This window comes from Ctenopharyngodon idella, chromosome 9 (genome assembly GCF_019924925.1).
Source record: "Ctenopharyngodon idella isolate HZGC_01 chromosome 9, HZGC01, whole genome shotgun sequence".
Lineage (NCBI taxonomy): Eukaryota > Metazoa > Chordata > Actinopteri > Cypriniformes > Xenocyprididae > Ctenopharyngodon > Ctenopharyngodon idella.
The window spans coordinates 32,241,731-32,259,208 of NC_067228.1; the positions used below are offsets into that span (position 1 = coordinate 32,241,731).

General features: G+C 36.0%; 1 protein-coding gene across 1 annotated transcript in view; it reads right to left on the minus strand.

Annotated features, from left to right (window-relative positions):
* hat1 (histone acetyltransferase 1) overlaps window positions 1-12,507 on the minus strand; it is a 31,673-nt gene extending 19,166 nt beyond the window's left edge. The window contains exons 1-6 of the mRNA XM_051906164.1: window positions 12,421-12,507; window positions 11,470-11,541; window positions 11,043-11,118; window positions 10,779-10,899; window positions 2,500-2,679; window positions 1,110-1,231 (exon numbers count right to left, since the gene is read on the minus strand). Coding sequence (XP_051762124.1) covers window positions 1,110-1,231; window positions 2,500-2,679; window positions 10,779-10,899; window positions 11,043-11,118; window positions 11,470-11,541; window positions 12,421-12,427 — 578 coding nt within the window. The 5' untranslated portion in view covers window positions 12,428-12,507. The remainder of the gene's footprint in view (window positions 1-1,109; window positions 1,232-2,499; window positions 2,680-10,778; window positions 10,900-11,042; window positions 11,119-11,469; window positions 11,542-12,420) is intronic.
* Between the last annotated feature and the right edge of the window lie 4,971 nt (window positions 12,508-17,478).

Here is a 17,478-nt window from a genome sequence, read left to right on the forward strand (position 1 = left end):
GGCCCCACAGGCCCCACAAAGGCAGGAGAGACGTAACTGGGCCCGTTTGGATGCTTTAGACGTGTGTGCGTGTGAGAAAGACTCAGGAAATCACTGTTCAGAAAGTTACTGTTTACTATTAATTGACACTACATTCTTATCAGCACTCGCTGACTTTGTGAGAGCACTTGATTTCTACTTTTTGCCTGCTGAAGTTATCAACACTATTCACACGGGTTTTTGCCGACAACTTAAATTTGTTACTTACCCACCCTCGTGTCGTTCCAAACTATTCTGGTTACCTCTTGACTTCTATTGTAAAAAACACTGAGACATTTCTCAAATTATCTTCTATTATGTTCCAAGAAGAAAGTCAGTCATACAGGTTTGGAACGACTTGAGGACGACTTTTAATTCTTGGGTGAACTATACTTTTAAGTCCTATTGTCAGTATCTGTGACATGGTGAATTACCACAGTTAATAATTTAGATTTGTGTTGATTGTAAAAACAAACAAAAACTGCACTTACAGTAATGGACATACAATACAAGTCTATGGGGCAAGACATTCAAAACAGAAATGCAAAGGTTGTTTCATTTACATTATATTTTTTAAACATAAATTATTCTGTACACAAATGTGTGTTATATGACCTATAAAGTCTAAAGGCCCATTCACACCAAGGACGATAACTATAAAGATAACGATAAAGATATGTTTCTAAAACTATTTTATCCAGATGATGAATGATAAAAACACTGAAAGCCAATCAATTCAATCCTGCTGTAAAGAGCTCGAGCATTTAAAGTAACTAGCATGCAGTTAGAAATTGAACGATATCATCCGCTGGTGTGGACACTAATATAGTTATCTTTATAGTTATCATTCTTGGTGTGAATGGGCCTTAAATCATCCTTTTAGTAGTGGGATTACAGTTCAACAGTTCTAGGAACTTCACAGCTGATTATGAGTTAGCAACATAATTTATGTGAGCGGATATAAACACGTTCTTGCATGTTAAACTGAAGATCATTACAGTAAAAGCAATTTTGTTTTCAAACTGAGGAATGAGGGATTATACTTTAACGCTGATACAACATAAAAGAATCTGTGAATCTTAGACACTCACACAAGGAAGAAATCCCAGCGATCATCATCCACATCGATGAAACTGGCCGTCTCAATGAACCACATGAGAAATGTCTGCAAGCGCTCGTGGTACTCTCTGAACCCTGGACATGAGATATCCACCTGAAATCATGAAGAGCAGATAAAATCCATGGTGTGTCCACAAGGAATTGTGCTTGAACGTCATTAAAAGTTCGTTAAAATGTGTAGCGGGAAAGTCAACATTAGTAATGCACCAAAATTTCAGCTGCCAAAAATGTTTGGACCAAAATAGTTTTGAAGGGACGAAATCATTGACCAAACATCTATTTCATGCACACAATGTGGATAAACTACAACAGTAAACGTGTCAGCTGCGTAGAGGGCAAGGTTGACAAAAAAAATTTCTCGATTTTAATCAATACTAATATGAATACTTAAATCTCAACCTCGATCTTTTAGTCCATGCTGTTTTCTGTTGATGCGTGAACTAAACTTCTCTGAACATTTGTAGCGTGCCTGCCATCCAATAATCGCAATAAGCATTGTGTTTTGTTGCTTTTATTTTGAACAAGTCTCAACTTTCATATTTTGCCTATTTTATTACGAAATTCAAAGAAAAAAAAAAAAAGTTTTGGCGCTATGTATTACAGCGTGACAGATCACTCGCTGTAGCTGCATCAGTTCAAGCGGGAGCACGGATCAAGTGCATGTAAACTGATCATCTCTTCCTCTTTCTTTACTAGTAGTTATAGCATTCAATAAACATGAATGAACATCAGAAGGTATGTTGAAGTATACAGAAAGACTTACTGAAATGTATAATGCCTCATGTAATCTCTCAGTGTTTCAACTGTGGAAAGACGTCAATAAAACAGCTTGTTAATGTCCTGTAACATTACATTTACCTCAGGAAAGCTATTTTATTTAAGTGCTGATTATTAAATAAAATTGATTAAGTAAATGATTATTTAAACTTTATATTCGTTTTCTGATTTGAATGTCGGTGTTTCGGTAAAAATCATCTAATTAATTAAAAAGTTGAATATAAATATAATTATACAAAAAATATATTTTAAAATAAGTATAAAAAATAAGACATTTTCGGTTTTGGGTCCAAGGTATCCTGAATTTTTGGTTTCGGTTCAGAATTTTAATTTCGGTGCATTACTAGACGACATGGTAGTAATACAATAACAAACACACCAATAATCCCTCATTCAAGTGTAACAACTTTCTCCACTTCTGAAACTTTTCTGTTGACGTAAAAAAGTGAGCAAGAAAAAATAATAAAATTATAGCCTAACGCACTTTTCTATTCATAATCCACACTGCCAAACCTGGTACAATGGCCTGAAACTCTATCATATTCCAGTATGAATGCACTCAACATGCATTGGGAAACTCTGTACCTTGTGTATATGGTAGGTGAGATCCTCCCCTGCCTCCACATTGTGAACTTTGTAGGTGTGTTGCAGGCTGCCAAAGGGTTTGAAGTTGGCCTCTTTCTCCAAGAGAGAGATGAAGTCATCTGTGTTGCAGCAGAAACCAGCAGGAATGATCTCTCTGATCTTACCCTCCACATCATCTGGCTGAGGACAAACACAGAGAAAGAGAGAGCAGGCTTTAAATGGCTAACTACAAACATTTCATCAAATGAAAAACTACCAGCATTTGCAATGAGAAAACAGCAGTTATGTACAAGAGACCAGTGTATGTTACAATTCTAACAAAAGAAACAAAGCAAAGTCAATATTTAAACCTTCAAGAATCACACTTAAAGAACCGTGTGAATCTAAAGCCACACTGAATTTTACTCAATTAAAAAAAAAACTAAACAGAATGTACATGTGGTAAACAATTCATTGTTTAAATGAACAGATTTATTTTGAAAGAAGTCTCTTATGCCATCCAAGATCTATTTATTTGATCAAAAATTATTATTAAATATTGTGAAATATCCTTACATTAGGGTTGTCAAACATACCATTACTACCAGTAAAAAAAAAAAAAGTTGAGTAGAGTACCATGTACCCGCTGATAGACGCTGCTTTCAAACGCTCTCATTCATGTTTGTTTGAGCTCTTTCTGTATAAAGCAAAGGTTTCTATCAACAGTGTGTTTTTACAAGAGTTTAGCATTGTAGCCAATCATAATCATATCTGTTGAGCGCTTGAATGCAATGGCCAATCAGAGGTGCTAGTCAGTAAGTTAGTCAGAATCCACTTAACACAGCTGAAAACACACAAGGTTTTAAGGTATTTTTTGTTCAACTTGAGCAAAACACTTTACAAACATTACACAATCCAGACAGCTTTATATGCATGTATGTATGTAAGTGTGCATACAGACCATATTTAACAAATAGTTTATAAAGCATTATTTTTGGTATATAATACAGTCATATGTAATAGTTTTATTTTCTCTTGTTTTCATTGGTTTTCACAAAGTGATAACATGCACTTTGAGAAGAACCTAAAAATGCTTTATAACCTGCATATATTCACCTTTGACACATCAGTTGGATTCTGTAAATGTGGTTTGATGTGCTATCACCAAACAGCAAAAAACAGTCTGAATTAAATGATCATTTGCTCCTTTATCCGTTGCTGTTTGAGTGGCACATGTACATTCCTTTAGTGAGGTTCAAAAGAGACTCGCTTATGGTATAGACAAACAGTTTTGCGTAATGAAAATGTGCGCCTTGGAATTCATTCAGTCATGTTCACCAAACACTAAATGATCAACTCAACTTTTGCCATGAAAACACTATGCTTGCAAGTAGGGCTGGGCGATTTTTCAGATTTTGATTAATTTGAATTTTATGTTTTGCCTTGATTTTATTCGAGAAATCGAGAAATCACAATTTTGAATAAAAATGTTAGCAAACGTTACAATTAGACATGTTAACAATACAGCAGTGATAACCGTTAAGAGAAGAAAATGATCTGACCACATGATGGTGCGCCTGATTAACTGCTCTCGTGTGGCACTCTACAAATGTAGAACACATCACTAGTCTAAGCGGCTGGCTGTTCACTCAGAAATGCGTTATTGCGTTGAAAAAACGAGATGCGGGCAGTGCAATGAGAAAAAAAAGGCAAAGTTATTAAACGCAAGTTGAATTTGTTTTTTTTTGTTTTTTTTAAATCGACCGCTGCATTTTTAGAATGCCGTTTCATGGGTGAGACGCTGCAAAAGACGCGAGGCACGAGTGCAACAACCAAACACGTCCACAAAACATAAAAACAATAGGAAAAATAGTGCAATGGAATGCAAAAACCTGTAAAGAATTACTACTGTATGTTTGATATTTCATGTTTGCATGAAAGTGACAGGCTGAAAATTGCTGTTATTTTCTAATAACAGCCTATTACTGGTATTATTTATTGCTATAACTTTTTGGCTAAGAAATATTTAGTATTTCTCTTATTTTACATTATTTCTGAGTATAGGATTTAAGATAAGTTTGTACACCATTTGCCTTCATTTTTCATGCATATTTTCTGCAAAGATATTTAAAGGAATTAGCCCAAGCTTTACTCACCCTCAAGCCATCCTAGATATATATGACTTTCTTCTTTCTGATGAACATAATTGCAGAAATATTAATAAATATTCTGACGCATCCAAGCTTTATAATGGCAGTCATAGGGTTTAATGAGAAAGTGCTTCCATCCACATGCACCCATCATAAACATACTCCACACGGCTCCGGAGGGTTAATAAAGGCCTTCTGAAGCAAAACGATGCATTTGTGTAAAAAAAAAAAAAAAAAAATCCATATTTAACAAGTTATGAAGTCAAATATCGAGCTACCGCCAGACCGGCTTCTGTATACAGGTTACGAAGAAAGTGTAAACTGGCGTCACGTCAATTATTTTTACGTAATTTTGAGGCGTATGACGTAGCATAAGCTTTGTGACCTGCAAGAGTTTCACACTTTCTGCATATGTTGAATACGGAAGGCGGTCTGGCGGAAGCTCGATATTTATTAGAAGCACATATTTATGATGGATGGATGTGGATTGAAGCTTTTTCTTTAGCTCATACTCATTGAACCCTATCACTGCCATTATAAAGCCCGGATGCGTCAGGATATTTATTAATATTTCTTCGTTAATGTTCATCAGGAACAAGAAAGTCATATACACCTAGAATTAGCTTGGGCTAATTTTCATTTGAAAGTGAACTAATCCTTTAACAAATAAGTCATTTGTTTTACCTTTACTTTACTTGAATCATATTGTAGTTAGGTTTTTAAGTTGACTAGTTAAACGTAAAAAAAAAAAAAAAAAAAAAATCGACAATCGAAATTGTGAATCGGCCAATCGCTCTGAAAAAAAAAAAAAAAAAAAAAATTCACCCATATCGCCCAGCCCTACTTCTAAGACAATTTTTTTTTCTTAGTAATTCTTAATTTTATATTTTAGAACACTGAATAAGGGAAATAGTCTTGAAACACAAATATTTTTCAGTACTCTGTCTTTTTTCATACTTATCAAGACCTGGAAATTACTCAAATCAAATTCCATACTTTTCCAAACCGTGTAGGAACCCTGTAATATGCCGATTTGCGCCTCAAGAAACACAAAACAGGTGTGCCACTTAATATTTCTGTGGAAACCATGAAACATTTATTTTTCTTTATTGATTAATAGAATGTTCAAAAGAACAGCATTTATTTGAAACAAAGACATTATAAATGTTTTACTGTCACTTTTGATTAATGCATCTTTGCTGAGTCATATGGACAATTCGACATTTTAATTGTGCTTTTTGCCCTTTTAGGAGCTGGACAGCCACTGGACACTGTCGGTTTTCACTGTATGGAGAAGAGAGCAGCGTGAACATTCTGCTAAACATCTCACTTTTGTAAGGGTTTGTGAATGGTGACAATACTGGGCTAAACTATCCCTTTAAAAGCAAAGATCAGCACACGAGAATGACTGTGTGCATCTCTATAGAGGTAACGCACGTTCATCTTAATCTAAAGCACGTTTCAAACTCCCACAGAGTGAGAGCGGTTAACTCAGCTGTGTCTAGTATACAGAGAGAGCAGCTGAATTTAATCATATAAACTGAAGTGGCACATTTATGAGTTATGCGTCTATTCCCCCGGCGCTCGGCCTTACATATAATCACAAAAGAGCCCTAACAGAGTAATTCCCTATTGTTCTGTCATTAAGCTATACTTCAGCTGTGATTGGCACACCGCAAAAAGGAATTAAAGGAAAAAAATACATATTTTTGTGGCACAAAAAGGAGCCCCATTAGGCAATTAGCAATGTCAGCTGAGGAGTTTCCAGCCCCCCCTCTTCCCGTGCCTCCTCTGAAAGACCACTTAATTGAATACATTTACTACTTATCTTAAACCATGAATATCAGATGAAGTTCCCCCCACCGTAATGTGTCCCAGCTTCTCACCGGGCAATAAAATTTAATGAATTGATCTCAACTTAACAAAAAAAAGCCTGGACATGTATAATAGGTTCCTGTGTTCTGAGGCTGGTGAGCGAACTCAATCAAACGAGTTTGCCCTCTCCATTCACGGGCTCCGGGCCGGACAATAGAGACTCACCCCTCCTCCACCCTCTCTGAGATTTTTTTACCCAGCAGAATGCGCACCCATGTTTGCATTGTATCCATTTCCAGCGGGGCTGACATGAGAACACTTTGTATTAAGTTGCTAAGCAGGGCCCTTTGGCCGCGTGATGGGCTGCGCTTGTGTCGCGGGACTCTTCATTCACAACGGCCACAAAACACACGACAAAAGGCTAATGCAACACGCCGCTAATTCCTGCTCATTCAGACATCAGCTAATATCAGAAGGGGATCGGTGCACCTGCAGCTCAGTAACACTCACTATTGTCCCACTGCATTATGGGAGCAAAGAGAGGACGACAAAAACAGAGCAGACAGAAAATTGTAAAAATAGTTTCTCGGGCAAATTGCTCAATCGCACAAATAAAAGCGTGGCATTGTGGCGTTCCTGTATTAACTAATGGCGCTTAAGGATGCAAGACTCTTCAGAGACTTGAGGTTCGTTTTGAGAATACGTCTTCTTTATACGATGGGGTTCAACAACGGCATTGAATCCAATTACACTGAAAAAAAAAAGCCCTTCTAATCAAAGACATCATCTATGAGGAAAAAAGATGAAAAAAAGAACCCAATATGAGCAACGGTGGAGCCCTGTAAAAGAAAAGACATAATAAAATCAACTATCCCTACACAATAAACATCTTAAGTATGTTTAGCGACTATAATTACATACTACGCTTAAAGGTGAAAGATATTCAGAAATGGCACTAAACACGCAAGTCACATGGTGTCAGCACAGTATATAATTAGGTCTAATTCTAAAAAAGCAGCTGAGGTTTGATCTTATCCAACCTCAACTGCCTGAATCAATCACACAACCTTGCTCAAATACTGTAGAAAGGATGAGTTACAACAATATAGGTTAGTGTGTCTGTTAAACACAGTGTTTTATTAGCCGAAATTAAAGTCTGGGACGGTGTGTGAATAGGCTTATAAAGAGTGTGTGTGCAGTAGTAGAACACAGACACAGGGAGATCCAGCAACTCGTATACTTGAGGCCTGCTCAACACAGGTGAATGATATTAAAGCAACAGTTTGCAAAAATACAAATTCTGTCATCATTTGCTTGACCTAATGCCATTCCAAAACTGTATGACTTCCTCTCTTCTATGAAACACAAAAGATTTTGATTTTGCTCTTCTTGACATTAACATGGAACAGTCTGCGCTATATTTAATGCCCTCTAAAGCTTTGGCTCTCAATCAGAGAGCCACAAAGAGACTTAAATGGCTTAAAAACAAAACAAGCATTAAAATAAGTTAATAAAGCAATTAAAAATCAAAATATTTAATATTTTAATTCACTCCCTTAATATTTTTTTCCCTTTGAAGAACCAGGGTTCCAAGAAAAACCTGAATATGTGAGGTAGTAGTCTATTAAAAGTGTTATATAAATATTAAAAAAGGTTCAAACATTCACTGATGCTCCAGAAGGAAACACGATGCATTAAGAGCCAAGAGGGGTGAAAACTTTTGAACAGGATGAATATGTCCAAATTTGTGTTATTTTGTTTAAAAATCATATTTTTTCCCATTTAGTACTGCCCTTTGGAGGCAAGAAGATGCAGAAGATACTTGCATGTTTCCCAGAAGACAAATTAAGTACAATTTACCTTGATCTTCAAATTCAAAAAGTTTTCACCCCCCGTCTCTTAACGCATCGTGTTTCCTTCTGGAGCATCAGTGAATGTTTGAACCTTTTTTAATAGTTGTGTTTGAGTCCCTCAGTTGTCCTCAGTGTGAAAAGATGGATCTCAAAATCATACAGTCACTGCTGGAAAGGGTTCAATGCAAAAGATGCCTGAAAATCAAAGAATTTGCAGGACCTGGAGGATTTTTCTGAAGAACGCTGGGCAGTTTAACTGCTCAGAGCAAACAAGGGACTCATGAACATCCATTACAAAACAAACAAACAGTCATGGATCATCCAGGTAACCACACACAGTGTTAAGAACCAAGGGTATGTAAACACGTGAATTGGGTCATTTTTATAAATTCAGCTATTTTTTTTTTTTGTTTTGTTTTTTGTCTTGTGGACTATATGTAAACAACTTTTTTTTGAAAAATATCTTATTCAGGACAGTAATAAATAAAAATAAAAAAATATTTATTTTGTATGATCCCTCCTGCTGACTTGCTGATTTTTTGAAAGCCTTCTAACTGGATCGTTGTGGCAAAATCTGTTTCTCCTGTTTCAGTGTTGAGAATGTCAGCGCTGTTTCATCTGGCTTTAAACTAGTTTAAATCACTGAGACAGCTCAAACAAACCTTTTAGCTGTGCTGCCATTCTGGATTGCAGAAGAATAAGAAAAACAAAAAAATGAAACACAAAAGTGATGTTTATCTAAAGTCATTTTTGCTTATTGGTATGGTTGTATTGGCTCATCGAAAGTCAGCAGCAAAGACATTGCTTAATAAAGTGAGATTAAGCAGGTTTATTGCATAATATTCTGAGTTTACACTTCACTGTTTTTATTCATTTTGAGGCATACTGAATCTGTTTTTGTGCAAGTGAGATGAGTAAATTTAGTCTAGAGCTACAATACCCATCATGTTCGCACACAACACATCGGCACTTACTCACGATTTCTCTCAACATGGGGACAGGAGAGGTGTCAGTCAATACATGGAAAAACAAAGTACCTTGCATTACTTATTTGAAAAAGTAACTCTATTCACAACGGCCACACACGACAAAAGGTCGTAACTTGATCTCGATAACTCAATCTTCCGGTGAAATGACTCCGGAGAAGTATGTCGGACTTCTCCAATCATTTATTAAGTTTAAACCACACCCCCTTCTCACATTTGACCGCAAGCCTGCATTCAGATCTGCCTCCATCTAATCAAAAATCAATGGACAGAACCAAGTCCCAGTCCTATTTTTTTCCAATAATCTGATTTTTATTCAAATTTAAATTTTTGTTTGTTTTTTGTATTCATATTTTCCCTTTTCATTTTAATTTTAGTAAAAGCTTTAGTCATTTTGTTGTGTTTTTGTCATTTTTAGTAGTTTTGTTTTAGTAGTTTTTATTAATTTTTATTTCAGTTTTAGATATTTTAGTAATTCAAGTTAAACTATATTAAATTGAGAAAGGTTGTCTTGGAAACTGAACCTTTTAGTAGTTTTGAAGGGTTTTTTTTTTTTGTATTTTATTTCATTTCAGTTAATGTTTATTTTTTATTTTAAGTGACAAAAATGTCTGTTTTTAGTTTAACTATAATAAACCTGATGTATGTTCTGATACAGAAGAAAAGAGTCTTCGCTACTTCCGTTACACTGCGACTTTAAACATAGTTAAATATAACATACTGTGGGGTTGGCATGAGCTACTGTATGTCACTATATCATAATTAATATTGCATATTTATATATTAACATCTATTCACCTTATTTTGCATCACAGATGTAAACTATATTCTGTGGATGTGTGAGACAAATCATTATTCATTCCAAATTCATTAGCCGCTATCGGTAAATAACTAAAATAAAAAAATGCGGTAAAACTATTTGCACTACAAACCAGTGTATTTATGATTTAAGATAATACATTCCAGTTTGTAATATCAAGCAGCATAACATACTGTTTTTGTACAGCTAAAATAACTGGAAGTGAATGACACCAGAAGCCTCGCACATGCAAGTTACAAATGGTCGCGCAGCTCTAATGTTAAAAATACGGTGGATATTAAATTCCTAAATACATTTTTCCTGGAAAACAAAGGCATTTGATGCAAAACATTATTGTTTGAACATTGTATTGTATTGAACATTGTTGTTGCAAATTCTGCTACTTTAAATATGGTAGGCGATAAAGTTATCCAGCTGGCTAATATAAGTGAGTAGCAGAATTTGCAACAACAATGTTCAATACATGACAAAACACCAAATATAAGTTTGCATAGACTGACTCCAGCACATGTTTACGGTTGAGTCCTGGATATGTTAGAAGGGCACACGGTTCAGAACTTGACGCATATGTAAATTGATATTTTCAGTGGACAGTATGCATGCAAAAACTGAGCATGTCAAAACAGTCAATGAGAAGAACATAACACGACATGAAATGTGGTATGAGAAGCTGTACCTCCACACAGTCAAACTTCTCTGTGACCCTGGAAGTGTACTTGACTTTGAACAGGGTGTTTAGGTTCCCTGCACTGTAGTACAGCTGGATCTGAAGACCTTTGTAACCGAACGCCACTTCACTGTGGAAAAACAGAACACAAACAATTGAGAAACAGGAAAGAATAATGGTGCCAGGAAAACACACACACACACTGATTATATATTAGTAAATTAATACATTAAAAAAAATGTATAACAGTGTGCAATGTAAGGTGATACATACTCATCTCCAAACAGCTGATGACTGTACTCAGGGTGAAATGTTGTGCTTTCGTCATCTACATCCTCTGGGAACCGCACTACATCACACAAAAGACTGACTTTATCAATTGGGAATTGAATGGAAGGTGAGCATTACATATCAGAACGGAGTCAAATCAAATAAAAGTTTGTTCAAATAGTGCTTAAATAGCTGTTTAACATTATCATCATCCAAACAAATCCGAAGCAGAAAAGGAAAGTTGCTTCAGATGAAGAATAGGTTAAATTTGGAATAACTTCTACTGATGAATCGTTCACAATTAGGAAAAAGTAAATAAAGTAAATTTCATCTTGACTTCTAGAATTCTGCAGGATAGATGTATTTTAAATTCAAAACATGATTGTACAACAACATTCTTTTTTTTTAATAGTAAAGATTAATGATTTACCTAATTTCAGACATATAGCTTCATTAGTGTCACACTTATACTCCGCAAGTTTCTTCTCCATGTCATTCATAGCTGTAGGAAACACAGAAAAGCATGTCAATCATAACACCACAAATAATATGTTCAAATATCCCTTCTGAACAACTCAATGTAATTCAATACAACAATCAATTCAATGCAATATGATACAACACAATAATGTGTCTGCTGTTGCACCTCACAGATTTATAAAATATGTACAAGTTCACTAATCAAATATAACAAATTTGTGATATAGACCATGTGGGCGTCTTTGAACAGACTTTTTGTTCCATTGCTCTTTAAAACATCTCAAACCATGCTGGAGAACATGTTCACCAAGTTATATCATTGAGTGCTTAAAACTATTGACTTGTTATACTGATAATATAATTAGTAATGAAAAAAATGTGCTAAATAGAAGCATTTGCATTACTGGTCTTATACTTTTAGACCCAAGAGTATGCATATTAGTTATATATATAAAACTATCAGTCATGAATATATCCATCTTTCCTTCTCTGTCAGAAATGCACTCGAACTTGATCTCAGATATAGACATGAACATCTCTAATGCTCGTTACACTGACAGCTCACATACACACTGCATACATCGAGTTAACTTACAGCTGCCACCCGTCTATTCATCCTAATGTGCATTGCTTAATCTGTGTGATATTGTGAGTCTGTGTGTTTGTTAGTATATCCGACATTTAAAAAAAGAACAGATAACCATGTAAACAAACATGTGCTGTTCTTCTTTGTGATGATTAGCATTTAGCCGCAGCTAAAACTCTGTTTCTCTGTTCTATCTCTGCTCCCGCACATCAGCACACAGCACCGCTCGAGCTCTAACATCACATAAACACACATGCTTCATGTCAGCATCAGTAATAAAACACAGACGCTATAATAGAGGATCTTCACACTCACCCGCCATTTTTGCACGTCTTCTCCGTTCAACCCGCCAAATGCCAAAACTACTTCCTGTTTACCCACGTGCTTCCGCTCGCTAAAGCCATTGGAGAACGTCTCGCGTTGTTTTTCTCATCGCAGCAGAATCAGATTTGGCTCCAACAACGGTGTAATGACAGAGCGAGCAAAGGAGCATGACATTAGTGTCTACTACACAACAGTTATTATTTATCTGAACTTTCCCTCGATAATATAGCAGCCACAGGTTAATTTTTTTTTTTTTATGTTTTTATTTTTTTAGTAGTGGTTGTAGTATAACAAATAAAACATCTTTGTCAAATTTTCTCTCTTCCTGTCGCACTTAAAGGGATAGTTCACCTAAAAATGAAAATTCCTATCAATTATTCACTCTCATGTCGTTCCAAACCCGTAAGACTTTCGTTCATCTTCAGATATTTTTGGTGAAATATGAGAGCTTTCTGTCCCTCCATTGACAGTCTATGCAACTACCACTTTCAAGCCCCAGAAAGGTAGTAAAGACATCATTAAAGTAATCCATGTGACTCCAGTGGTTTAACCTCAATTTTAGGAAGTGAGTGTTTTGTTTGCGCAATAAAACAAGTTACCACTTTATTTACAAAATTTTAATCTCCAAAACACGTTCACGAGGGCACCGCGACGCATGCATGTTGTTGACGTGAGAGCAGACATTGTTGCGTGATTATTATTTTGTAAATAAAGTGGTAAATTGTTTTTTGCGCAAACAAAACGCTCGCGTCTCTTCCTAAAATTGAGGTTAAACCAAGCCAGTTTTAGGATTTATTATTATTATTGGATTTTTAAGATTGTGACTGACTATTCATAACAAATAACCCCTCCTCCGTTTATTTTTTTACTTAAAAAAAAAAAAAAAAAAAACTATAGGCTAATACAGTGATTTTGTTTATTTAAATCTTGCATAAATAAAAAAGAAATACTAATATTATGAATAGATATTTTATGATTTTAATAGCTTAATGTGTCAATATTTGTTTACATGAATATAGAGGGGTAATTCAATTTTAAATTAAATTAAATTAAATGTCACAATGAATATTTACAAGAAATGTTTAACAGTCCTGTAAAACTCCTATAAAAGTTTCTTTAGTGGTGAATACTCTGAATATTCACCCCAATAAGACTTTCTTGGAAAGAAATTGCAGTAGCTTAGCAATGATGTCAGATTCTATTGCAGAAGTGTTAAACAAATTTGAGTGATTTTTGATGATGAAATTATAAAGTAATCACTGAAGAAAAACTTTACATATTTCAGAAAAGTATAGCAGTCACCATCAGACATTTATATGAAAACAGACAAGATCAAATACAAGAAATAACTGGGTTAGTCTCTATAATCTGACCAAATATATCATCCACCTACTAGACGATCTTGAAAGAACATAAAATACCTCTATGAGAGATATAGAGAGAGGGAGAGAGAGATCAGGTAAGATGTAATATGTTGTCAAACACTAAATTGGACCTTTATGAAGTGGTCTATTATGTCAGTTGTGTCATAGATTAGATACAGGGAAAATCTCCTCTGAATGGGGAAGATGGTATGGGAGCTCAATAAAAAAAACATGACCTTTACGGAGCGGAGGATGGAATAGCTGTGCAGACTGACCCTGGGAAATTCCGTGTCATTATCCCTGCCATAGTGATTCTGAGCTGTGCCGGACAATCTACTGAAACTGCTTGTGTCTGTAATATCCTGACTGATTCCCTAACAGTACTGGATTAGTGGTTTACTGAAGGCATGTTCATGACCTCTGGTATTACAGGGCTGGCTGAACCATAGAAGAGATGATGTTGACTGATTTGTGAACTGTGAGGTGGATTCCTGGGAAAAGCCACCTCAGATATTAGGACAAGCAGGCACTGTGAATTGTGGTCATCTCTGCAACCTCCATGACAACTTTCAAAGAGGATCTCCCTCAACTAAACATTTCTGAAAAAGGCATTATTTCATGTTTACCAAGTGTGTGTGTGCTCAGATGTGATAAGCCTGCAGATTTTATTCTTTCCTATATGCAGGGCTCACTGATTGAAACTTTTCTCTCTCTCCTTTCTCTCTCTTTTTTTAATGCAGCTGGTTTCTTTTAAATGTTATAAACCAAGAGAAGAATGTATTTGCTCAGTGTGCTTGAGAAATATAAATATAGAATTTCTTTGTAAACTATAAACATTTGTAAAACAAGGTTTTTTACTTTTTTTGTATGTTTAGACGTACAAGTTAATGTGTTCACAAATTTTGAATAAATCTATAACACAAAAATATTGAGACAATTTACAATTTAAATAATAAAGACTATATAATTACTCCTCCCCTCACTGCAGTCGCCTACTCTGACCTAAATTTCAGGCGAGATGAGGCGCATGGTTTTCAGGGGAAATAGCGTATACATACATCACTCACCCATCCGTGTCTCAACATATGCGTGAATAGAGAAAAGTTCCTCCGGCTACCTTGACACCTGTATGAGTATGATATGCTGTTAAAATATTTGCATGATACAAATTTGATTAGAAGGTGCCAACCATCATAAAACACAAAAGAAGAAGATGGGTGCTTCTCAAATACCCTGTGTCCCAATGTACTATCCATCCTAAATAGTATGTGAGATTACAATAAGTGTGTCCCAAAGCATAGTAAATATAAAAACAAAATAGAAAAAGAGGAAAGGCGACAGTGCAAGGCGAGAGAGGACCAGGCCTGGACTTTATGTTGTTGTTTTGTTTTAATATGCGGCAGCTGTCCGGAAGGGCCTGGAGTGATTTTGCACCAGGTGGGACTGAGAGCTTGCTGCTGTCCTCCTGGGTCGAGGTGGGGTGGCTGCCATCCGTGAGGGGTTGCCGCCATTTGCTGGAGGTCAGACATGCTGCTGTCCGCCATGATGGGGAGGAGCAGGCAGACAGAGGGAACTCATGGGAGCTCACTGGTGGGCGCCCATAGTCGGAGGAGCCATCGCCGGCCGCCAGGAGGCAGAATACGGATCCGTCCAGCAAGGAGTGTCCAGTACCATTGCATGGCACCACGAGTGAGGGCCTCTCGGCTGGTTGAGGACCGGGAAAAGGACCAAGATTTTTTTTTTTTTTTTTACGTTCAACATAATTTTAAAGGTTTAGTTCACCCAAAAATGAAATTTCTGTCATTAATTACTCACCCTCAAGTTGTTCCACACCGGTAAGACCTTCGTTTATCTTCAGAACACAAATTAAGATATTTTTGATGAAATCCGAGAGGTTTTTTTATCCTCCACTGAAAGCAATAAAATTACCGTCATTTTAGGTCCAGAAAAGTAGTAAAAACATTGTTAAAATAGTCAGCGTGACTACAGTGGTTCAACCTTAATGTTATGAAGCGATGAGAATACTACAAAACAAAAATAACAACTTTATTCAACAAATTTATCTCTCCCCTGTCATTCTGCTACGTTATTTACGTTGCAGAGCTTCCATGTTTATGTGTGAATGCGGGCTCAGTATTGGCCGTTCGGACGTTGAACCTGGAAGCTCTGCAACTTTAATAGCGTATGAGAATGACAGGGGAGAGACGAATTTGTTGAATAAAGTCATTATTTTTGTTTTGTAGTATTCTCATTGCTTCATAACATTAAGGTTGTGGAAAGACATGAAGGTGAGTAATTAATGACAGAAATTTCATTTTTGGGTGAACTAACCCTAACCCACTTACTAGACCGTCTCATTCTAGGGTTTAATGCTGAGGAGGACTCTAGCCTACAAGCCTCTGAAGGACTGGACTAGGAAGGACACAGCCTCACTACAATGCAGCCTTCCATCTGAGAAGCACCCAAAGATGCGTGGGTAGGAGTGACATAGGTTAGTTGTCACAACAATGAGCACGAAAGGTCGGCATGGAGCAGCTAAATCTCCAACCTCCGGGAAATCACCAGTTTAAAAAAAAATTTTTTTTTTAAAGCCAAACAGAGGAGAGTCTGTTGGCAAAAAGAGAACGTGACAGAGCTCGTAATAAAACAAGAATCAACACTGGCTTGGTATTTCAGAGATGACGAGTACTGAGGGATTTGAGACACAGAGATGGCGTTTTTATTACTCAAGGTGAGTAAGGTATTTTATTGAACAGGTAAATTGTAGCTTTCTAACAAAGTTCATTGTAAAGCACTATCAATTGTGAAGTGTTCTATGTTCTTCAGCAAAATGCATTCAGTTTTGTTTTTTAGAGGGCCAAAAGTTGCATAGTGTACCTTTAAAATATGCATTATGTGGTTATTGTATTATAATATCAGTTGTCTCTGAAGAAAATAACTAAGTATTGTTGAATTCTATTGTTAATGGCAGCAGTAGTCATTGAACCCACTTGTCACTGTTCATTACTCTCAACAGTGAGCTGTTCAATTTAACCCAGTTCCATTTTAAAAGCCACTTTCTCAACACACATCACTGCATAGTTAACCTTGCCCGTAAATGATCAAATCCATAATTGATGGAGTTATGATTTTAATACCCCCCTTGTCACATGAAATAATTAAGTAGCTCTTTGAAATTAAGACTGCTTTAATGTGTAAAGGAACCACTGCTAGCAAGAGCTGAATTTCATCCCAGCACTGGCTACGTGCTTGGTTTAGCGATGAAGTACTTTGGGCTTATCAAGCTGAACTTGTGCTTAATTATGTAGTGAAGCTGTTAAATAAATTGTTTGGAATTAATGTTTTCTCTTATAGGTGTGACTGGAAATGTGTGTCTTTCTCACACCGTGAATTAGAAATACAATGTGAGAGCTACACACAACAGCCCCTGATATTCTTTACTGAACATTTCATTGAACATATTCACTGTTTTGAGCATGCTATTAAACATTTACACTGTAATTGCCCAGAAATGCAGTTCCTTTAATAGGGCGCAGCTGGGAAAGTTGTCACAATGGAAACTAATGATGCTAATTTTAAAAAGAATGCATTTGTTTAAAATAGCAAATACTAAAGATGAAAACATCTTCAACCACAACATATTTGTATGTGAATACATTATATTTATTAGCAGAAATTTAATTAT